Here is a 24,779-nt window from a genome sequence, read left to right on the forward strand (position 1 = left end):
TTCATACTTCCCTCTTATTCCAATTCTACTTCCCTTTTATTCTTTATACTTCCCTTTTATTATTTGTACTTCCCTTTTATTCTTTAAATTTCCCTTTTATTCTTTATACTTCCCTTTTATTCTTTATACTTCCCGTTTATTCTTTATACTTCCCTTTTATTCTTTATACTTCCCTTTTATTCTTCATACTTCCCTTTTATTAATCATACTTCCCTTTTTCTTCTTAACACTTCCCTTTTATTCTTTAAACTTCCTTTTATTTTTGATACTTCCCTTTTATTCTTTATACTTCCCTTTTATTCTTCATACTTCCCTCTTATTCCTTGTACTGCCATTTATTCTTTATACTTCCCTTTTATTCTTTGTACTTCCCTTTTATTCTTTATAATTCCCTTTTATTCTTTATAGTTCCCTTTTATTCTTCATACTTCCCTTTTATTATTCATACTTCCCTTTTTTTTCTTAGCACTTCCCTTTTATTCTTCATACTTCCTTTTTATTCTTTATACTTCCCTTTTATTCTTTATACTTCCCTTTTATTTATCATACTTCCCTCTTATTCCTTGTACTGCCATTTTATTCTTTATACTTCCCTTTGTTCTTTATACTTCCCTTTTATTCTTTTTACTTTCCTTTTATTTTTTATACTTCTTTTTTATTCTTTATACTTCCCTCTTATTCCTTGTACTGCCATTTATTCTTTAAACTTCCCTTTTATTCTTTGGACTTCCCTTTTATGCTTTATACTTTCCTTTTATTCTTTATACTTCCCTTTTATTCTTCATACTTTCCTTTTATTCTTCATACTTCCCTTTTATTCTTTATACTTCCCTTTTATTCTTTGTACTTTTCTTTTATTCTTCATTCTTCGCCTTTTCTTTCCAATTATTATTTAATCTTTTTTTTCCTTTCTTTCCAATCTTCATTCTTCACTTTCCCTCCCTTTAATTTTTCTTTTTTCCTTTTTCATTCTTCAATTCCCTTCCATTTCTTTCTTCTTTCTCATGCTTCCCTTCCATTTCCTTTTTTCATTCTTCCCTTCCATTTCCTTCTTCTTTTTCATTCTTCCCTTCCATTTACTTCTTCTTTTTCATTCTTCCCTTCCATTTCCTTCTTCTTTTTCATTCTTCTCTTCCATTTCATTCTTCTTTTTCATTCTTCTCTTCCATTTCATTCTTCTTTTTCATTCTTCCCCTCCATTTCCTTCTTCTTTTTCATTCTTCCCTTCCATTTCCTTCTTTATTTTCATTTTTCTCTTCCATTTCCTTCTTCATTTTCATTCTTCTTTTTCATTCTTCTCTTCCATTTCATTCTTCTTTTTCATTCTTCCCTTCCATTTCCATCTTCTTTTTCATTCTTCCCTTCCATTTACTTTTTCTTTTTCATTCTTCCCTTCCATTTCCTTCTTTTTTTCATTCTTCTCTTCCATTTCCTTCTTCTTTTTCATTCTTCTCTTCCATTTCATTCTTCTTTTTTCATTCTTCTCTTCCATTTTCTTCTTCTTTTTCATTCTTCCCTTTCATTTCCTTCTTCTTTTTCATTCTTCCCTTCCATTTCCATCTTCTTTTTCATTCTTCCCTTCCATTTACTTCTTCTTTTTCATTCTTCCCTTCCATTTCCATTTTCTTTTTCATTCTTCCCTTCCATTTCCATCTTCTTTTTCATTCTTCTCTTCCACTTCCTTCTTCTTTTTCATTATTCCCTTCCATTTCCATCTTCTTTTTCATTCTTCCCTTCCATTTACTTCTTCTTTTTCATTCTTCCCTTCCATTTCCATCTTCTTTTTCATTCTTCCCTTCCATTTCCATCTTTTTTTTTCATTCTTCCCTTCCCTTTCCTTCCATTCTTCTCTTCCATTTCCATCTTCTTTTTCATTCTTCCCTTCCATTTCCATCTTCTTTTTCATTCTTCTCTTCCATTTCCATCTTCTTTTTCATTCTTCCCTTCCAATTCCTTCTTCTTTTTCATTCTTCCCTTCCATTTACTTCTTCTTTTTCATTCTTCCCTTCCATTTTCATCTTCTTTTTCATACTTCCCTTCCATTTCCATCTTCTTTTTCATTCTTCTCTTCCATTTCCATCTTATTTCTCATTCTTCCCTTTCATTTCCTTCTTCTTTTTCATTCTTCCCTTTCATTTCCTTCTTCTTTTTCATTCTTCCCTTTCATTTCATTCTTCTTTTTCATTCTTCTCTTCCATTTCCATCTTCTTTTTCATTCTTCCTTTCCATTTCCTTCTTCTTTTTTATTCTTCCCTTCCATTTCCTTCTTCTTTTTCATTCTTACCTTCCATTTCCATCTTCTTTTTTCATTCTTCATTTGTCTCTTCCCTGGCACTATAGGTGCCACACATATACAGGGAAATGTCACTGCCACACATACAGGGAAAACCCACTAAAAGCGATGCCAGAACCGGGTTAACCAGTCCTTTCCTTTCATTTTTCTTTTTCATTCTTCATTCGTTTCTTTCCTTCCCTTTCATTCTTCTTTTTTCTTTCTTTCCTTTAATTCTTCTTTTTTTCATCCTTTCCTTCCTTCATTGCATTCCTAATATATTGTTTTCAAGTTAAGTTTTAAATTAAGATTTAATTTGTAGAAAATAACTCTTTGAAAAGTTTGTCGAGCCAGCATAAATAAAACTTGGTTTAGATAAAAGAATGAATATCTTCTCATCCCCTTTCCCCCCTCCTGNAGTACCCTTTCCTTCAACCTACCACTTCTTCCAAAGTTAATTTAGTTTTTCTTATCAGAGATTCTATATAATCCTTTTATTATAAACCAAAGTATGTGGACACGATTCAGATGCGATACTTTTTACCCCAAAAATTATCATCTGGGCATAATAAAATATTTTTAAAGGGGGGTGGGGGATTTTTGAGAAAATATACACCCTAGATGAAGCAAATAAGTTGAAACGACCCTTATTTAATATCAAGATGGAATGTTGAAATCGGAATTAATTTCTAGTGAAAACCCAACCTCAAGCTCTAGCTCTCTCAAGGAAATAATTGTATAAAATTGTAGAACTGATTAAGAATATCATAGATGAGTTGTGTTTAAACTTGGAACCCGGGGGGAATTTGTTGAGATTGTGTTGACACGGGGATAAAACTTCTTTTTTCTAGTACAGTGCGTTTCCAAAAAAAAAATGACAAAACATTATACTTTCATTTCATCTCAGACAAGTTGTCCCAATAAACTATCAACTTTAATTTTTGTGTTCCACAGGGTGATTTATAAAACCTGACACGTCGATATACTTCCATCTTATCTTGTACAGGGTGTCCCAATAAACAATACACTTTAATTGTATCTTGTACAGGGTGTCCCACAAAACTTGACACGAGGATATACTTCCTTTTTATCCTATACAGGGTGTTTCATAAAACATGACACGAGGATACACTTTATTTTTACTAAAAATGACAAGTTAAGGCCTAGACGACCTAAAGGCTGACCTTGGCTATATCTAATGACGAAAAGTTTATAGTAAAGCTTAACGACTTTATCATCTTTCCAATGAAAAACTCACAATAATGAAGTTGTTTTGATGAGATCAATGCTAATGGAAGAAACAGCAAATGTTTCCGAAGTGACTCCTATCTCAATTTCTTTGAAAAATAAAAACTTTTTAATCCCGAGATTTCTAAAATTTTATCAACAATTAAACGATGAATAAGCTTAAATAACTTTGATTGTTGATTTAAAAATTATGGTTTCCTAATTTTTAGCTATATAAAATTAGTGCGGATAGAATAACTTTATCAAATGTGTTTCTATAAATCTTTTATAATTTTTCATAAATCTAAAAAAAACATTTTCCAATCAGATAGAGTTAACAGAGAGGAACAGTTCCAAATAAGTACATATACAGTGTACACCTTTTATATTATTAATTTAGGTTATTTGATCTGAAAGAAATTAAAGTTTGAAAAATAAAAAAGTCAGGTGGCAAAGATAAAAGGATTAGAATTTTAGCGAATGATAGGTTCAATTTAGTTTGAAATATCAAACGCCATCAGGTTTTAAAGATATAGGGAGTAGAATTTGTTACTTCTTTTTTATAATTAAACAAATGAAGGATTAAATAATTTTATTCAATTTTACAACAGCTAATAATAAAAATATATCACAGTTTTTTTGGACTTGAAGTGAGATCAAAGATATAAAATCAAAGACAAGGTTATTTTATTAATTTACTTAAACCTTTGCTTTAACATTTTCATTTTGTAATTTTGTACAAGAAACTGTGTTTTCAAATATATACCTTGTTCTTCAATTTAAAATCTTTTTCGTGAGATTGCAATTGTATGTAATAATGCCATATGTACACTGCAGTACTTTAAGCACTGACAGTACAGTACAGATATGTTCTGAACTTTTACACAAGAATAGATAGTGGGGTACAACTTTTTTTTAACGTTTAAATCTGGGAAATTCTGTTTTGTATAAGAAACCGCATGTTGCATCTTTTAATTTGGAGACTTATTTTTAGAGCTTAATCCGTGAAAACAGCTGATTCCAATTTCCACGATCTCTTATTGTCTAATTCAGACTTTTATGGCTTTTGATTGGTCAACCTTTTCAGAAGATAAAGCTCTTATTGGTCAAACTTTCGGACCATCGAATAGAAATTAATAAAGTCTGTTGGACCAAACGGATTAAAAATACAAAAGTTCAAGTTACAAATTATCATAATTTTACTACTATGTCAAAACTTTTTTTCCGTGTTAATTTACAATTTGGCCATGTGTGCTCAGTATGGGTACTCGCCTGTACTTTTTGGATGGATTAGTTCAAAATAGTACTTTGTAAAGATGCATTTTTAGATTTCTTTTTGGCACCCTGTCCTGTACTTAAAAGTAGGGAAATATTTAATACATTTGCATTGAAACGTTTACAAAAATCATTTTTCATCCTCAAGAATCAAACATGTTTTGATTTAGGAATACTTGTAAATTTATGACTTTTAGGTTTTCTTAAATTTCTGTCTTTTAAAAATGGAAAAAGTAAAATCTAGAATTTCCTTTTCTATTTTCTGAGAATATTTCTCAATAGATTGGACTCATTTGTCAGCAAAAATAAAAGTTTTAAAACAATAATTTTCCACTAGAGAAATGTAAAGTTTTAATTTGAATTTAAAATTTAATACATTTTCTTCCTTTAATCCGATTTTCTAAGATTCCTTTTGGAGATTTTCTCCAAAAATGTAAACTAATGTTAGAGTAGGTAGACTAGATATCAACTCATTTAGATTTGCTTCTTTTACAAACTGAATTGTTGAAACACAAATAAGAATGAATATTAAAGTTGGAAGATTTGTTTGGCAAACCTGGTTGTACAAGGTACATGCATCCTGTGGGTATGTACAATATACATGTACAATTAAGCCATGCGAACTTTGCACAAATGACTAAGTGCATCAACTCTTTTGTGATCTAGCATTTTCTAAAATATTTTGATAGTTCTCATAACCACTACATTGAAAATTAAGAAGTTTATCACCCTGTATATAGTGTGCTTGTTAGGTATAGTAGCTTGTTTTTAATATGTATAATGTATATTCACTACAATTTATCATTTCAATCTTTTCATTAACTTTGCCCAGCCCTAATTCTCTGGTTTAGTGCAAGGAATGTTTTCTAGATCTAACAACGTGAATGTTTAATCTATCCCAGGCTAGTTGAGGATAAAGTGCAGGAGCTTGACTATACTCCAGCTCCCAGCCTTGAAGACTTCCATGTGCTATCATTTCATTCTTTTCTTCTGTGCTCCATACATCCCGCTCTAGTTCCTCCTCCCATACACGCACTGATAAACTTCGTAGAGCATGCCGTATCAATCGATTCTTCTCTTTTACAGCGTCAACTCCATATCTGATATTGATAATGGACAGACCTACATGAACTCTTACATCAACAACTTTACGATTGTCACTTACACCATCATGAACAGTCAGATTAACAGCAGAGCCTAGCCGTCTAAGCATGACAATGTCATTGGTTGACGCTTCCAAGTTTGATTTGGTAAAATGCCAAACAGTTTTCCCATGCAACTGAGTATGAATGTTAGTATGAAAGGAGTTGTTGAGAACTGATGTAAAAACATTATTGTAAATTTGATTTGCCTGTGGGCCTGACACAACATTTACTCTCTCTTCCAACTGACTGAGAACAATAAACTTTCCCAGGATTGGTTCACGACGAGCTAACGGGAACTCCATGTTGGTTGGAGACTCCATCAGAACGGATGAATCAGCAAGGAGATGCGAAGATACTTGCGAAACATCTGATGGCTTTCTAACCGGAACCATTTTGTTTATTTGAGCCAGGTAGTTGAGATTTTGTGAAACCGGTTTTCTTCTTTGTCTTGCAGAACTTTCAAACTTTGGTATAATTCCTCCCAGAATCTCAGCAAAGTTGGGGAACCCTGCAACAGAGAGGTGGGAGATTATTGTGCTTATCAGGATATTAAGTTTATGTGAATGGATAGAAGTGTATGTGAGAAAAGGAAGATATAAAGATTTATGAACAAAGGGAAATCAAGTATAGGATTTTTAGGGGCTTGTTTAATGATTTTAAAATTTTCATCTTTCAGATTTAGAAATAAAATAAATTACTTTTTGTGGTGTTTTTAATTTTTACTGAATAAAACAATAAATTTGTTAAATGCATCTTTTTAATCTGAAAACTAAATTAGAGAAAAAAGATTTTTTGTTAAACACAAAATATGCAATAAGCCCTTTATACATGTTATAGGAAAAATATAGTTAAGGATTGAGGAGAGGATAGATAAAGGTTTTATATTCCCTAGTATAGATTGAGCCTGGAATTAAGTAGGTGAGTGTGGATAAGAGAGTATAAAAGAGATGAGAGTTTTAACCAACGATAGAAAAACTTCATACACAGAGTGAAAAATGTCTTTTTAGGTTGTATTAGAATCTAAAACTTATAATTTTTCTTTATGTTACCTTGAGCAAAGCGAAGAGGGCTATTGACTGGATCATTCCCATTTCTACGGTATGCATGGAACAGTTCAGGCTTGTAGATGTTTTCCAGCATATCCTCCCAAGCTGGAACAAGATAAATCCCTAAAAATGGATCAAATGCGGTTGATCCCTGATTTCCTTGAAGATGAAGCACTCCAGTATCCGGATCCACAATTCCACCTCCAGGTCCCAAGGGTATACTGAGTTCTGGGTTAGAGTCGTAGGTGATTTGTCCAAAAGGACTCCGGTTTACTTCTTTAACTAGGTTACCGGAGTGAGAGAAGAAAAGAAAGGGAGCCCCGGTCTGATCTGATATGATATAATACTGGTCCTGGTGAACTTGTGCAAAGATAAGGTTACTCTCTGCATCATATACCAGTGAGGTAATACTATCCTCTCTAGGGAGATAAATGTGAGATACTAGATATGGGGTCTCAGGGTTGGAGTAATAGAACTGGGTAATCCGACCCTCATCATCCCTCCTACCAACCAATCTATCCAAATGATCATAAAAATAAAATATCTTCTTCCGAGTTCTCGCATGACTAGCCTCAATCAGCAGATTATTGGATCCATACTTGAACTGGAATTGTTTGTGATTCTTCACAAGTTTCCCCTTACCATCATAACTCAGTTCAGCTGTATTATATCTGACCAACTGATCCCAAGCATTATATTCAAAGGCATGAACAGTTTTACCAAACACAAGATTCTTCATGTTACCATTTCTATCATATTCATATTTCCACAGAAATGTATTTTCTTGCACCTCTACTAACTGTCCAGCATCGTCATATGAATATTTTTTGGTCTGTTTGAAAAACCCAGAGCTCCGTTTAAGAAGCATTTTTGTTTCTTGTAGCTTGTTACAAGAATTGAATTTATATTCTGCGGTGAAAACATCTCTAGTATTGATAGATAAAGTGACAAGGCTTTCAGTCCTCAAGTAAATTGCATTCCCATCACTTAGCTTGGTTCCATTCACACTATCTAGAGAGTAATAAAAATTACCACTTTCGTTTGGTATTTTACCATCTTGAGTTGGTGTTTGGTAGAATCCCACCCTGGGGATTTGTTGACCACCAATCCTCCCTTTTATCCCCTGGATATTCAAATTATTCCAATAATCGTAAGAAAACTTGGCATCCGCCAGAGCTGACTTTGCATCAAAGTTTATTCTTTGCTCCGCCATAACTCCAAACTGTATGAACCTAATCCTTGTTCTGATACTAATATCTCTGATATGTTGGACACCAGATAACAATCCGTCAACTGTATACTCCAGGTTGGATACACGGTCACCAGCGACAATTTGAGCAGGGTTACCATCCTCTGTAGTTTTGATGAGGGTGATGGGAGATCCCTCCGGATACTCGGTTTCTATTCTGTTTCCCCTGATATCAAATCTAAGAGAGAATTCTCCGGTTACTCCAGGGATACCGTGGAATACCCTCACCGATCCTGCACCAAGAGTATAATTTCAACATTTACTCAAACATAAAATAGATTACCACAAACCTTTCTACCTTTCAAACTATACTACTTAAACCAGAGCTAGACAGGGAGAAAACTCATAAAAAGGAAAATTTGAAATTTTATAACGTTATTTTTACTGTAAATTTTCAAGTCTTAAAGATCAAAAAGAATATTCTAGATGTACTTAATTCGACTACTCTTTAGTTTAACCCTTCACAAGAAAAGTCAGAACCTGCAATTTAAAACAAATTAGAAAGTTGAAGTGCTGAATATGTTAAATATAAACTTCTAGAAGTGAGACCCACAAAACTGTGAAATAGGAAAAGGACATTTAATCAATCTAAATGTATTTGATGGTTTCTAAAGCAAATAGTTTTACCAGCAACTGTAAAATCAAATCAATAAATTAAATGAGTCTGTTTACACTGCACAATTGCTGTGTTTTATGTTCAATGGTCTATTTAAAATCAGTTATTTTCATATTCAACAGTTTTATAGGTCTTTCTGTAGTGTGTTGAGTTGAAATTAAACTCTCCTGGTGTTTGCTCCATTCCAAAAACATGTCTGCCTCCATTAGGTAGCACAACATGCTCCAGTCCACCAAATGGATCATAGACATACGTGTACTTTCTTCCTCCTCCAATATCAATTTCTCGTGGCTAAAAATATTCCGTTAAAGGGACTGTCAACGTAAATATATTTTGTTAATGAGACTGTCGACGTAAATATATTCTGTTAAAGGGACTTTCAACGTAAAAATATTCTGTTAAAAGGACTGTCAACGTAAATTTATTCTGTTAAAGAGACTGTCGAGGTAAATATATTCCGTTAAAGGGACTGTCGACGTAAATATATTCTGCTAAAGGGACTGTCGACGTAAATATATTCTGTTAAAGGGACTGCCGACGTAAATATATTCTGCTAAAGGGACTGTCGACGTAAATATATTCTACTAAAGGCACTGTGATGTAAAAATATTCTGTTAAAGGGACTGTCGACGTAAATATATTCTGTTAAAGGGTCTGGTCGACGTAATTTCCAGTGCACCTCATGTTAGGGGCATGCCCGATTCAAAGTGGTATATTCCAATTGTGGGGTTCCATGAAAGTAACTTGCTGATTTATCAAAGAGAAACAATGAAGGAAATTGTCAAAATTTCTGATAAAAATTTCGTTCTCATTGTTAAATTATTAGAATTTGTGTCGACAATTTCTTTCAAAAGTAAACTATTAGCAAAAAAAACAGGAATTGTAGATGAAACCCCGTAGAATCGCTTCAACTCTACAAATATGCTTAATGGGGCTGCTTAGATCTGAAGTGACAGAATAAGTACAACTCAAGTCCTTTCTTTTTATCAGTCGTATTTTATTACGTTTAGTAGAATCAATAAGAATAGAATTAAATACATTTTACCTCGGCATGTTAGAACAGCAAAGGAACTAGTAACATGTAAACATGTAAAAAACTCTACTTTTGAGGCTTTTGCAATCCAAGTTTACTCAATGAATTTTTTTTCAAAAAAAGTTAGTTTTAGATATGTTCTAACATGTCAAAGTAAAAACATCTTATTTTTTATACTACAGGGTACTAAAAAAGAATGAGACTTTACTGACGACCTCAAAATCTTTAAATACGATAATCAAAAGGTTGAATTTGGAGTTCTATCTTGAATATAATTTGAATAATCTTCTGAATAATTTGGCAGGAAGAAACAAGTTTACATGTGTATTCTGTATAGAACCATAGATGCTTTTTAAGAAGAAAAGACCAAAAACAATTTGTGCCTCTCATGGTCTCATGTTTTGTGTGTAACCCTGTGTTACCACTACACTAGATATATTTACCATGTGAGTATCTGTATAGGTATATTGATGAACTGCTTGGTTACATGAGGACCTAGAGTTCAACATGTTTCCTCGACTAGTGTAGGTAAACTCAGATGTAGCAGAACCACAGATAACACGGAGTAATCGTCCAAACCTTAAAATTAACTTATTTAAAACAATTTCTATTGTTTAAAGAGTTGTAGATACATGTACATTATATATATATATATAGAAATTGTTGAAGGATGAAAAAATCTGATAACTTGCAATAAACTCTACTTTTTATACTTACATATTTGCAACCATAGATTAATTAACAATAACAGATAGGACACTAGATGTCGTCTTTTCAAGAATTACAAGACAGAGCGAGAGTATGCGCATAACCCCTTTGGCTCAGGGTTATTGTGAAAGAAAAACCCCTCAATCTTAAAAAAAACGACATCTAGTGTCTTATCTGCTATTGTTGATTAATCTATGTTTGCAACCCTTTGAGGTAAATTTTTGATAATTTGATATGGCAGAAAACATAGTTTGAAATATCAAAGGTCTACAAAGTCAGGTTGCAGTGATTAGAAAAGTCGAGTTTGATGCGATGTACTCAATTCCTTGAAAAGAAAGTTACCCATCGAATGTATTATTACAAGGAGCAGATCCTATGCTGTTCCAAAACACAGGGAGCAGACCACCCTTAAGCCTGGAGCTGTATTCTACTCGACCCAGAGCATCTTCAACATCCACACCCTTACCCTCATCCTGGAACAGTATTTTTTACATTTTTTTGTATTTTTTTTTAAATAGCACAAGTCATTCTTTCAAATAGGCATGATGGTTCTTTTAAAATCAAATTATTAATGCAGATAGTTAAATTAATGTTAGAGATTTAGTTAATCAAGGGTTTAAAAATGAAAAAAATAAAATAATTTAAAAATTCAGTTTTGTGGTAAATAATTAGTTTCCTTAAGCATTTTAAAGCGCTTACCATAGAGCAAGGAAACGAAGAGGTAAAGCTTACCTCAAATGTACACAACCAACCACCCTATTAATTAATTAATTAGGTGGTCGGTTGTGTACATCACGATATATTTACGTATCTTACGTACACTGTACACTTGTATATTGAGTGTTCGTATTTCTAAGGGAGATTTTATAGAATTGAATTTTTCTTAAATTTTCTTTCTTTTTAAAAGATTAATTGTTTTTGCCCCCCCCCCCCAAGCATTTATAGGGGGAGGGTAAGAAAAATGTTTAATTATACTCAATCATGGGAAAACTAACCTTACCAACAGGATATTCAGTTAGTCAATACATCTGATATTCTGGATAAAAGAAAATTACGGAACAGGGTATAGACTTCTTGCCCCCCCCCTCCCCCCTATAAATGCTTAGGGGGGGGGGGGGCAAAAATTTTTTTTATGAAGAAAGAAAATCTATATCTATATCTAAGTGTCTATCTAACTCTCTATACAAATATTCAATTATCTACATTTAACCACCCCCCAAGAAATACGATCACTCTATATACAAGTGTATACAGTGTTAGATACGTAAACATATCGTGATGTATACAACCGACCACTCTACTAATTAATTAATAGGGTGGTCGGTTGTGTACATCTGAGGTAAGCTTTACATCTTCATTTCCTTTCTCTATGGCGCTTACCTTCCAAATTATATTCCATTTTCCATCCAGAAAGTTTCCTCGAGCTCCTAAGAAATATAAAAATGAGTCAACTTAAATATACTTTAAAGGATTAATACAAATATGAAAATCTATATCCGTTCTTTGACACATTTTTCCCGCAAAGCATTAAACAAACTAAAAATGTTAATTTTCAAAATGTTGTATTTTTTTCATAAGAACATTTTCATTAGATGGGCCAGTTATTTATATTAGGACAAATTGAAGCAAGCCAACAAAATTTTGGCGGACATTTTTTTAATGAATTTAAATGATTTAAGTTTTTGCCACAAACAGAACATTTTCTTATTTCCTTTATCTTTGCAACCTGGTGTTGTGAATCTAAATAATTCCAACTTAGATTATATATTAGAGTTTGGGACAAAGACTCAATTCCTTTTTAGGTTTGATGTGAAAAGAAATATTGAGCAAGAAATATTTCCTATTTGGAATGAGAAGAGAAGAGGAGAAACAATGAAATGGAGTTTTTGAGATACAAAAAACCGTCCTGGATGCCAAATCTCCAGAATAGATTTAGATTTTCTTTATTTACCCATATTACATCTTCTTTCAAATGAATTTCAACAATTTATCATAATTGTATAATGGTCATTCTTCAAATGAGCAGTTTTCATTTACAGAAATTTTTCAGTATCATACATAGGTTTATGAAAAAATCAGCAAAAAGATGCTAATGGAAATGTTAAAAGTAATTTTTAAACTGTATAGTTTGTATATTATGTCACAGTGAACAAAGACAATGTAAAATAACTTTAATCTTATTTTTATTCAATATTTTAATATTTTAATATATGTGATGCAAAGAAAGTTATTTGGAGTTGCAGTTGCAGTTTTTTTCAAGCTAGCCAAACGCTGAAGCAATTTGGCTGAATATTTTTTAGGGAACCCATGGGGACGGGGACAGAGGTAATACAGGTTAAACAAATTTGATTTGATGTTTCAAGCTGGAAAAACGGCCGAACCAATTTGGCCGATTTTTTACGTGAATCCCCACTTTATTTTACAAGATGGATTTTATTTTTAATCCCACGAGTATTGCCGCGCACTTCAGCTTGTATATATATAACAAGTAGTAAGCAGTGTTCCTGACCTAATCTAGTATTGGATTATATCTGTAAAATCTGTAAAAATAGTAAACTCTTTGCTTATCAGAACTATATATAAATAATTCTTATTGTTATTTTTTTAAATGTATTTTTGTAATCTAATAAAATGGGATGAATGGGATGAATTGTATTTATGGGATTATGGTATAGTTTGGATGGACTGAATGGGAAGGATGGGATGGATGGGATGGATGGGATGAATGGGATTGGATGGAAAGGGTGGGATTTTGAAATAGTTGGGATTGATGAGATGATGATATTGTTGGGATGAATGAGATGATGGTATTGTTGGGATGAATGGGATGATAGTATTATTGAGATGAATGGGATACTGGTGCAGTTGGGATGAATGAGATGATGGTATTGTTGGGATGAATGGGATGATGGTATTGTTGAGATGAATGGGATGATGGTATTGTTGAGATGAATGGAATACTGGTGTAGTTGGGATTGATGAGATGATGATATTGTTGGGATGAATGGGATGATGGTATTGTTTAGATGAATGGGATGATGGTATTGTTGAGATGAATACCATGAAGGTTTTGTAACAATTTACTAAAATCAGTGTATTAATCTTTACAACAATAAATTAGAGGCAATGTTGTATTAAGATTATATCAAATGAAAAGATAACAAATCTGCTTGAATGCAAGCCTGGAGAAATATATTTGCATTTTATTCCACTATATTGCACAACAGTTATCCTTGCAGATATTGAAGTAGATTTATAGATAGATAGATAATGGATGGATGGATAGATTGATAGATTGATTGAGAGATAGATTTATAAATTGATAGATAGGTAGATAGTAACCAAATACTTGATTGATTGCATAAACAGAAAACAGTGGGACCCATACATCTGTGGAATAGGGAAACAACATTTAAAGGGAGTGACCGGCTATGTAAGGTAGTTGAACTGAGTATGCAGTGTTGTGGAAAACTTCTTTCAGATTCATTTGAGACATAAAACTTTTTAAAGATCAATTTGCGCTCAAACTCAGAATTTACAGTTCTTTAAATAGTTATATATGTCTCAAATGAATCCGAAAGAAGTTTTCCACAACACTGCATACTCAGTTCAACTAACCTACATAGCCGGTCACTCCCTTTAAGCCATTTAATCTGTATTTGATGTTGTTATAAAGAAGATAGTTTTACCAGTATCCTGGAAATCAACTTAGAAGGTAGAAATCACAATCTATATGCTATATATTGAACTATTTAAAAGTCGTCTTCCTCCTCCACAGTTTCATGGGTCTCACTGTAGAATCTCAGATATGATGTACAATGGACAGCAAGTTTGTATGAACCTTGAATTGAATGTAAAGATAAAATCCTCAGAGTTTGGATGAAAATTCTCTGATTTGAGTTGAAGTATATACTTTATACACAGAGGCAGGCTTCAAGTTTTCAAAACTCTATTTTCAATATTTCAGGTTCATAATATTTGAACCGTTTCTAGAAATATAAATAAACACATTAGGAGGGATAGGGTTTGTGTGTATTTTCTGTGATGAAATTGGTCTTAACCTTTGTTCACCTTGTCCCATTTCTACCTATACCTAGAGAGTCTGGTTGTTTAACCCTGGTATCCAGGGCAACCTAAACTATACTCCTAGTTCTATCTATACCTGGAGAGTCTGGTCGTATAATCCAGGTATCCTGGGGAACCTAAACTATACTCCTAGTTCTATTTATACCTGGATTGTCTGGTTGTTTAACCCTGGTATCCGGGGAACCTAAACTATACTCCTAGTTCTATCTATACCTGGAGAGTCTGGTTGTATAACCTTGCCATCCTGGAGAACCTGGTTGCAAACCTTCATCTTACTTAAACAGGACGGGTCAGATCTAGAAAAAATAATAGTAATCATAATGATAATTATAATAATAATAGTAATAATAATAATAATAATAATAATAATAATAANTGAAGTGAAGTGAAGTGAAGTGAAGTGAAGTGAAGTGAAGTGAAGTGAAGTGAAGTGAAGTGAAGTGAAGTGAAGTGAAGTGAAGTGAAGTGAAGTGAAGTGAAGTGAAGTGAAGTGAAGTGAAGTGAAGTGAAGTGAAGTGAAGTGAAGTGAAGTGAAGTGAAGTGAAGTGAAGTGAAGTGAAGTGAAGTGAAGTGAAGTGAAGTGAAGTGAAGTGAAGTGAAGTGAAGTGAAGTGAAGTGAAGTGAAGTGAAGTGAAGTGAAGTGAAGTGAAGTGAAGTGAAGTGAAGTGAAGTGAAGTTAAGTGAAGTGAAGTGTTCAATGGGTTCAATATTATCTAATATCTTCAATATATAATAAAGCTCTTTCGCTCATATACAGATATATATATATATATATATATATATTGACTTATTGATTTCTAAAAACAATTAAATATTATGATTGATTGATTGACATAATGTTTGATTTATTAATTGTTTACTTGATTAAGTACATGTTTGATTAAGTGACTACATGATTGCATGGTCAATTTGATGATTCAATGATTGATTAAATGCTTTATTGATTGATTATATGATTAACTTCTATTCTTTGATTACGTAGTTGCAGTTGTTGTTTGATTAATCGATTATATAATTGCTTAAAAACAAGATTGACTGATTAATTGATTGATTGATTATTTACCTGAGAATTATATTGATAAGTGAACAAATCCCCAACAGTAGTCCAAAGCTGTGTTAAAAGTCCATCCTTTATATTTTCATTTATTCTCTTTAATCAACTTTTTTTTGGTATGAAACAATTTTCAATGAATCTCGTTAATATAAAAAACTTATTCATTCAGGTCCATGTTTTAACCGGCTCAGGAGAGGAATGTCAGCTTTTCTCAGAAAATCTAGAATTAAAGATAATTTAAACCCGCTCGGGACTCATTATTAACCCTCAGGTTTATTATTGAATCCCTCGGGGGTTTAAATTTTCATTGGTTCTAATTTGTCTGAGAGTAAATGATACATTAGTTCTAATTTGTCTGCGAGTAAATGATACATTTGGCATTTATATCTTATCTACAATGATTGTCAAATTTGATATTCAGGAAGTAATTTATTTCGTTATTATCTACATAATTTTACTTCCTTTGTAATTTTTCATTCTATCATATAAAGTCATTTCTTTTTTATCATTATATTTTTTATTCCTGATTAGGAAATCTAGTTCTAGGTTTCTAAGATTAGGGGCTTAACATGTTTTTAGAATAAAATAATCCCTGTGAGTATTGTAGATTAGTTTCCATAATTTGTGAATTTTTCACACTTTCCAGAAGTCCTGAAAATAAATAAAATTAATATTTTTTTAAAATCCGGCTTCTTTCAACCTTCCACCAACTTTACTTTTCTAATATTTTTTAAATTCATCTTTATTCAATTTTCTTAATTTTCCTTTATTTGTTTTCATTTAAATATTTTTAACTATTTCCAACTATTTTCAACTATTTTCAACTATTTTCAACTATTTTCAACTATTTTTAACTATTTTCAACTATTTTCAACTTTTTCAACTATTTTCAACTTTTTCAACTATTTTCAACTATTTTCAACTATTTTCAACTATTTTCAACTATAATCAACTATTTTCGACTATTTTCAACTATTTTCAACTATTTTCGACTATTTTTAACTATTTTTAACTATTTCCTTTTTTTTTCTCTATTTTTAACTATTTTCAACTATTTTGAACTATTTTCAACTATTTTCAACTATTTTCGACTATTTTCAACTATTTTCAACTATTTTCAACTATTTTTAACTATTTCCTTTTATTTTCAACTATATTTAACTATTTTCAACTATTTTCAACTATTTTCAACTATTTTCAACTATTTTAAACTATTTTTAACTATTTTTAACTATTTTCAACCAATTTCAACCTTTTAAAACCATTTTAAGCCATTTAAAATATGTCAACCATTGAAATCATTTCTCTTTTTCCACTGATAAAATATTTAGAAACTATGGTCTGATAATAGAAACTTTTTATCCAATAATTTCTCAAAATATTTGAAGAATTCCATTACATAGTCCTTGGAAGCTTCTAATGTTCTCATAAAATTTTATTCTATTTCCCTTTTCTCTCTTCTACCCCTATTCCGTCCTTCTCCTCTCTATACCTGATCCTTCCTTCTCTTCTCTACCTTTCTCTACCAGTTTCCTTCCTCCATTTCTTTCCTTTCCTTCCTTCCTTTCATTATATTATTCCATAACTCTTCTATTTTCTTTTCCTCTTCGTTCCTTTTACATCTCTTTTGCTTCCTTCTTTCCTTTTCCTTTCCCTTTAACAACCCTTTCCTGCTCCCTTCTCTGCGTCCTTTCCCTTCATTCTATTTTCTACTTCATTCCATTCCTTTCTCATTCTGTAACTCTCCCGCTTCCCCCTTTCATACCCCCTTTCCCAACTCACTGTCTTACTCCCTTACTCTTACCTTTCTTTGTCTCCCTGATCCTTCCCCTTGCCGTTTCTTTCTTCCAGTTTCCTTGCCGATTTGAGCCTCCTTCCCATCCCTCTACCTCAACTCTTTATTTTTTTAACTTCCTTCCTTTAACCCCTCCCCCTCTTTTCCCCTCCGTTTCCTTTCCTTCCTCTTCCGTATCCCGTTCTTATTCTGCTATTTTCTCCCTCCCTTCCCCATCCTTTTCTTTGTGTGTTCCCTTCCCCATCCTTTTCCCTGTGTGTTCCCTGTATAATCCTAATTATGCTCCGAGAATCCTAATGTAGCGAAATGCCTACCACGGTTGCCAATTCCAATGTGCAATGCAGCATTTCATTTCGAAGTTGAGAAACCAAAAGGGCTGCAGGAGGGCGGGGGGGGGGGTAAATCAAGGTGAAATAGGGGTGGTGCAGATTAAAAGAGTTTTACTTTATTTTACCTTTCGAGTTTATCTGAACCAGAATTTGTTCTCCGAATGTATTTTCAATTCTCTGAAGAAACCGATATAAATTATATTGCTAGGTAAAGATCAAGTATCAAGTATAAAGATTAGGTTATTTAGTATCAAACAAATTATAGCTTTGTCATCTAGAATAAATTTTAAACGATTTAAATCGATATAAATGATATAGTTCCGGATCAAGATCTAATCCAGGTTAAAAGGTCAAGGTAAATGTTAAGGTTAATGTCAAAGTAACGGTGAAGGTCAAGGTCAAGGTCAAGGCTCTAATCAATATCAGATTATATCTTGTTCCTTGACAGTTCCCGTATAATCTCTGTGCAGAATTATCTTATTTCCAATAGAATCAGTAATCTTGAAATAATCAACATTAACAACATTATTTTTTTAAAAACCCGAATTAAATACAATCTTTTTCATAACAATTATTAGAGAAAAGTATTTTATAATTGATTTATCTATCTAGGCAAGTGTTTATGTTAAAGATATTGAGTCTTTGCCAAAAAACTACGATTTTCCCATCCCTATCTTTTGAAACCCAATGTTGTAGACCTTAAATATTCTAAATAAAATAATTCTAAAATCACAAAGGTTTTCAGTTTACACCTTAAAGTTGCAAGAAATAGAAATGAGAGAATTTTAGTTTGTGGCAGCTTTAAGATGCTTTAAGAAGCTTTAAGAAGCTTTAAGAAGCTTTAAGAAGCTTTAAGAAGCTTTAAGAAGCTTTAAGAAGCTTTAACAAGCTTTAAGAAGCTTTAAGAAGCTTTAAGAAGCTTTAAGATGCTTTAAGAAGCTTTAAGAAGTTTTAAGAAGCTTTAAGAATCTTTGAGAATCTTTAAGAAGCTTTAAGAAGCTTTAAGAAGCTTTAAGAAGCTTTAAGAAGCTTTAAGAAGCTTTAATTAAGAAGTTTTAAGAAGCTTTAAGTAGCTTTAAGAAGCTTTAAGATGCTTTAAGAAGCTTTAAGTAGCTTTAAGATGCTTTAAGAAGCTTTAAGAAGCTTTAAGAAGCTTTAATTAAGAAGCTTTAAGTAGCTTTAAGAAGCTTTAAAAAGCTTTAAGAAGCAAAAAGTGTCAAATAAATGGCAAATTAATTTTTAATTGTTAATGTTGTATTTCCTTAGAGAGTGTTCCTAGAGTACTAGAGTAATCAAAACTATATTTTATCTGTCCAGAGGGGAGTAAGGTAGATTCATGCTGACCATATCTAGATAGATAGATATATAAATAGATAGATATATAAATAGAGAGATAGATAGATAGAGAGATAGAAAGATAGATAGATAGATAGATAGATAGATAGATAGATAGATGGATAGATAGATAGATAGATAGATAGATAGATAGATAGATAGATAGATAGATAGATAGATAGATAGATAAATAGAAAGATAGATAGATAGATAGATAGATAGATAAATAGATATATAGACTAAGAGGTAGATAGATATATAGACTAAGAGGTAGATAGATAGATAGATAGATAGATAGATAAATAGATAGATAGATAGATAGATAAATAGATAGAAAGATAGATGGATAGATAGATAAATAGATAAATGAAAGAGGAAAAATGGAGATAACAATTTTGTTATTGTCCATCTAACCTATTGTCCATCTAACCTATTAAATACGATGATCTCGCCAACTCTGTTCTTTACTCGAAGCTCAGTTCCTCGTATGCTTGCTGCTGGCATCAATTTGGACAATCTTAACCTGAGCATGACATATTCATATCAGTTGAAAAAATTATGTTCAGGAAATTGCAAGTTGTTTATTTTTTGGCAGAATTAGACGAATGGGTCAATGTTGTTCAGTTTTATCTTCTGTTCGAGAAAATATTTTGAATAATGTAAAAAAAAACAGTTTTTTCAAAAAAAAATCTGATAGATTTTTTAATGATTTTAAAAAGCAAAGCCTGACATTAATTAACTGGTTAAAAATAGCTTTTTCTTATTCTTTAATTCTAACTTATAAAGGCATGCATTTCAAAGTTAAAAGAAGTTTGGCGTGAGTTATAAAGTAATATTATTATTATTATTATTATAAAGATTTATTCACACACAAAGATATAATTACAGAAAAATGGTGTAGTTTAAATTTATACCTGTTATTATCTGCTAGAATAATATTCCCGGCTGGATCTGTAACTAGAGCAGAAATATCTGAGATATTAGTCCTGGACGACATGTTGCCGAAATTCGTCCCGGACGATTCTTTACACAGGAGACAAACCCTGTCTTTGAACACTGACGTCACTTCACCAGAAAAAGAAATCCTAAATAATAAGTTTTTTGTCAAATAATGAAATTTTGAAAAACAAAATGGCGGCACAGTGCACACTTCACAGGGAGAATTTCATTTTAATTATTCAAAATATGCACCAACAAATAAGTTTTACCAAATTACAAAGAAAAAAAGAGAAACGTTTAATTACGCTTAAATCAGTCAAAGTTAGAGTTTGTAATTTCCAGAGATTAAGAGTTCATAGCCGGTTTCATATTTGTATATCCAACCTGTGTAAAGAAAAGCCCTGCTCTCCTCTATTCTCAGCAACTAGTAGAGAACCATCCGGAGAGAATCCCATATCAAGGATAGGTCCTAGCTCTAGGTTTAGGACCTCAACACTCCTATAGATAGATAGATAAGGATATATCAAGGATAGTTCTAGGTCTAGGTTTAGGACCTCAACACTCCCATAGATAGATAGATAGATAGATTATAATATATCAAGGATAGGTCCTAGCTCTAAGTTTAGGACTTCAACACTCCTATAGATAGATAGATAGATAGATAGATAAGGATATATCAAGGATAGTTCTAGGTCTAGGTTTAGGACCTCAACACTCCTATAGATAGATAGATAGATAGATTATAATATATCAAGGATAGGTCCTAGCTCTAGGTTTAGAACTTCAACAATCCTATAGATAGATAGATAGATTAGAAATCAAGGATAGGTCCTAGCTCTAGGTTTAGAACTTTAACAATCCTATAGATAGATAGATAGATTAGAAATCAAGGATAGGTCCTAGCTTTAGGGTTACGACTTTAATACGCCTAATTGCATAAATAATGACATAAAAAAGGTGTAATCTAATTGCGCCACATTTAAACTTATTTACCCAGCAAACCAATGCACGTTTACCAAACGTCAGTATTACGTAAAATTTATGAGCATAACAAAAAAGGTATTACATTACCTATTTCCTTTCTTGCAGCGCATATTTAATCCTGCAGCTACTTCTAGTCTTTTATCTGATGTTAGTTTTAAGACCTAAAAAATATATTTTCTTATCTTTACTTTAATTTATTAAAAACAACTACAAAAAAAATCTATATTTAACAGTGTCGACTAGATCTAACCTTTCTACTGGTTTTTCAATTTTCTTCTCTTTGGTTAGATTTGTAATTTATGATAAGGGAATTGAATAAAGTGATTGTTGTAATATTTGAAATATCTTAAATAGGTATTTTCAGTAAAATATGATGACTGAAAACAAGGGAAATTGTTATGCCAAACTTAAGATTAGAAAATGAATGCCTATTCTACCTGATTTTCATCCACTATATGAAGAGTTCCATCTACTGGGTTGACCCCTAGTTTCCCTGGCCAATGTAGGTCAACCTTATCAGCTAGCATACTAAACCCACAGCTGATAGGAGTCAGGTGGCCTCGGGACTAAAAAAGTAAATAAATTTAACTTTTTAAAATATGTAATTCATTCCAAAGTTCCAAAGTGTGAAATCCTTTTACGACAATATCTCCCAGATACTGGCTCAGATAAAGGTTTCAAAGGTACAGTTGAGAATCTGAATTCTATCAATTGATTGGGATGAAAATCATCCATTATCTTGCTTTTTTTGTACTGTGGAATCCATGGGTAATTTCTTAGAAAAGCTACCGGCAAAAATTCAACGGTAGAAAAGTACGAAAACAGGGGTGATATAGATAATAATTCAACACCATATTTTGTCAGTTTATACTCTGTGTGTTATTATCTTTAATAAAAATAAAAGTAAAAATGTAATTAAAATATATCTAAACCTAAACATAAGAAAAGAAATATTTTTTTTCAATTTTGTATTTTTATATCGTTTTTTTTTTTATAGAGAATGAAGCAGAAAAGGCTTCAATAATTCAATAATATCAAGTAGATTTTATATTCAATATTAATATGCATATTCAGAGAATTGAGATATTAAAGAAACCTATGAGTTAAGAACCAGAATCAGATTGAGAGAAGTTGATCTAGTTACAACAAGAAACAAGAAATAACAAGAAATACTATTTTTCTGAAAACTAGTTCAGCAATGTTGTTGGTTGTCAGTTTTACCATTTTCATTCTTAAACTTCCAACTTTGAACTTTTAAATCCGTAAAGAACCCTCACAAAAAAAATTGTTATCCCACACATAGATCCACCCCTCTTTAAAAAGTTGCTACAATTTTCAAGATTGGATCAACCTTGAAGTGTCCCAACGGGTTGGCCTTTAATTTTACCCCACTAGTCACTATCTCACAAATAGATTTTTGGAGTCCTAGACTTGTACATTTTAGAACTCGTTAGCACTTATTTTTATTTTTATTTTTAAAGGAGTAATTGGCAAGTTTCTCATCGAATGTGCTGCATTTAGTAATCCAGTAACTTGACAACTTTCATTTGTTCATTGTTTTTATCCTATCCCAAAAAAATGTTATATTTATTACCGTATCTCCTACAATTGTTGTTATAACTCCTGATTGGTCTATCATTCTCAATCTATAATCATCAAGTCAAAATATTTTTTTTATTTTAAAAATAATTCTGCTGTATCGAATAATGAAAGGCTTAAATATCAAAGGTTTACACCATCATAAGGTGGCAAACATAAGTTTGTGGCGATTAATCAGTTTCTTACAGAATACTTTAAAAAAAATTAATATTTTGAACTTTGCGTTCCTTTTCCCATCTGTAACATAGATAGTTCTATCAATGCTGACCGCTATTCCTTTAGGAAAGGTCAACTTAGCCTCCTTAGCTGGTCCACCATCCCCGCACCCCAGACTATCTCCAGGAGTACACTTCTCACCTGCAATATTGAAAATTCAGTGTTAAAGAAGCTTCAACGCTCACAGAGTAAAAAAATATGAATTAATTCCACATTTTTTGAAATTAAATTTTTGTCCACAATAACAATCAAAATCAATATTTAAAAAATGTTAAAAATCACAAGAAAATAAACAAACAACTTTATAAAGAAAACAAGAAATTTGGTTATCAAATGGAAAAAGGGGAAACAAACTCAGATTATGCTTTGTAAAAAAGATAATTTGTAAATATTTACTTAAAGAATGTTTAAGGACAATTTTTATATTTCTTGAGTTATGTAAATATAATATATATTATATCTAACTAGATAGAATAGCATTTTCACATGATTTTACTATTTATATATACATATATCTTGGTATATAAGAATTTATTCTTTGCCACATATCTTTGCAACCCAATGTCGTAGACTTTAGAAACTTTTAATTCTGTTAGATCAAATGATCTAAGTTTGAAATACGCCATCAGGTTGAAACCTTTATCTCGCAGTTGAATTAGAAATCCTGACATATCGAGTCGAAAATTGATTTATTCTCACGTTGCTTTCTTTCTGCCAGAAAGGAACAGAGTTTTTGCCACAAACTCAAATATTCTTATCCATATATCTTGGCAACCCAATGTCGTAGACCTTAGATATTTCAAACTATTAATTCTGGTAGATCAAATAATCTAAGTTTGAAATATCAAAGGGTTAAACCCACTGGTTGCAGAGATATTGAAATTAGAAAATTTGAGGTTGTGGCAAAAAGTCAGTTCCTTAACAATATTCATGAAATAAAACTTGTTAACTAGAAAAACAGAATTTAAGGATACGGTTGTAAATCAGATATCTACCTGTCCCTGCCACAACCTCCCAGTTACTGCTGGGCTGGTCAACCTTCTCTAGTTTAGATATTCTCCACACCTGGTGCGCTTCACTAAACATTATCATTGTAATATTTAACCAGAACACTCTGGAATACAGTCATAACCGAAAAATATAGAATTTGAAGACGACATTAATGAAATAATTAATTGTATTTTACTAGGCTTTTAAGGCGCTTCGGGACCATCATCTATTTCAACTTTTAATTGCTGCTTTATCTGGAAGCATCTTCTCTTCATCTTTACGTGAGGTCCCACACAAAATTTGGGCCCCGATCGGTTCAGCCGTTTTGACGTTTATTGCATTCAAAAAACAGAAAAACACCCAAACAGACAGACAAGATGGCATAGTTTTACTAGTAAGTTATAAAATCACATATTTTGTGTTTTGGGCCTTTTTACAATGCACAATTCTTGTGTGTTCTGTCCATTAGACTATTTAAATAATAAATTGAGTCTAAAAGTCGTCTTCCTAGTTCAGAGATTTCTGAATGACTACTTTTAGACTCCAGTTATGACAATAATAGTCCAATGAACATGGACACCGCAATTTTTGCAGTGAAAACATACCCGTGTAACTTAATAAGTGATTTTATATGTTACTGGTAAACTGTTTGCTTTGTAACAACATCAAATACACTTAAGTATTGCTTTAATGTCTTATTCCTTTTCCACAGTCGTCTGGTTCACACAATATTAAAGGCGTTTTAAATTCAAATTCGCAATCAATCAATTAATCAAAATAAAGATTAAAGTATTCTCTCATTTTCTATCTATCTTTCTATCTTTATATCTTTATATCTTTCTTTCTATCTATCTATTTATCTATTTATCTATCTATCTATC

General features: G+C 31.9%; 1 protein-coding gene across 1 annotated transcript in view; it reads right to left on the reverse strand.

Moving 5' to 3' along the window:
• Nucleotides 1-5,079: 5,079 nt before the first annotated feature.
• Nucleotides 5,080-24,779, reverse strand: part of LOC111706016 (teneurin-a) — a 102,610-nt gene continuing 82,910 nt past the window's right edge. The window contains exons 39-59 of the mRNA XM_023478751.1: nucleotides 23,904-23,986; nucleotides 22,920-23,049; nucleotides 22,688-22,739; nucleotides 21,531-21,659; nucleotides 21,181-21,254; nucleotides 20,494-20,607; nucleotides 20,085-20,255; nucleotides 19,601-19,693; nucleotides 19,097-19,184; nucleotides 18,276-18,335; nucleotides 17,961-18,012; nucleotides 16,304-16,362; nucleotides 15,721-15,786; nucleotides 15,644-15,675; nucleotides 14,871-14,953; nucleotides 11,952-11,998; nucleotides 10,914-11,044; nucleotides 10,307-10,442; nucleotides 8,998-9,121; nucleotides 6,969-8,447; nucleotides 5,080-6,427 (exon numbers count right to left, since the gene is read on the reverse strand). Of these exons, the coding sequence (XP_023334519.1) occupies nucleotides 5,622-6,427; nucleotides 6,969-8,447; nucleotides 8,998-9,121; nucleotides 10,307-10,442; nucleotides 10,914-11,044; nucleotides 11,952-11,998; nucleotides 14,871-14,953; nucleotides 15,644-15,675; nucleotides 15,721-15,786; nucleotides 16,304-16,362; nucleotides 17,961-18,012; nucleotides 18,276-18,335; nucleotides 19,097-19,184; nucleotides 19,601-19,693; nucleotides 20,085-20,255; nucleotides 20,494-20,607; nucleotides 21,181-21,254; nucleotides 21,531-21,659; nucleotides 22,688-22,739; nucleotides 22,920-23,049; nucleotides 23,904-23,986 (4,009 nt within the window). The 3' untranslated portion in view covers nucleotides 5,080-5,621. The remainder of the gene's footprint in view (nucleotides 6,428-6,968; nucleotides 8,448-8,997; nucleotides 9,122-10,306; nucleotides 10,443-10,913; nucleotides 11,045-11,951; nucleotides 11,999-14,870; nucleotides 14,954-15,643; nucleotides 15,676-15,720; nucleotides 15,787-16,303; nucleotides 16,363-17,960; nucleotides 18,013-18,275; nucleotides 18,336-19,096; nucleotides 19,185-19,600; nucleotides 19,694-20,084; nucleotides 20,256-20,493; nucleotides 20,608-21,180; nucleotides 21,255-21,530; nucleotides 21,660-22,687; nucleotides 22,740-22,919; nucleotides 23,050-23,903; nucleotides 23,987-24,779) is intronic.

This window comes from Eurytemora carolleeae, unplaced genomic scaffold (assembly GCF_000591075.1).
Source record: "Eurytemora carolleeae unplaced genomic scaffold, Eaff_2.0 scaffold685, whole genome shotgun sequence".
NCBI classification, from domain to species: domain Eukaryota; kingdom Metazoa; phylum Arthropoda; class Copepoda; order Calanoida; family Temoridae; genus Eurytemora; species Eurytemora carolleeae.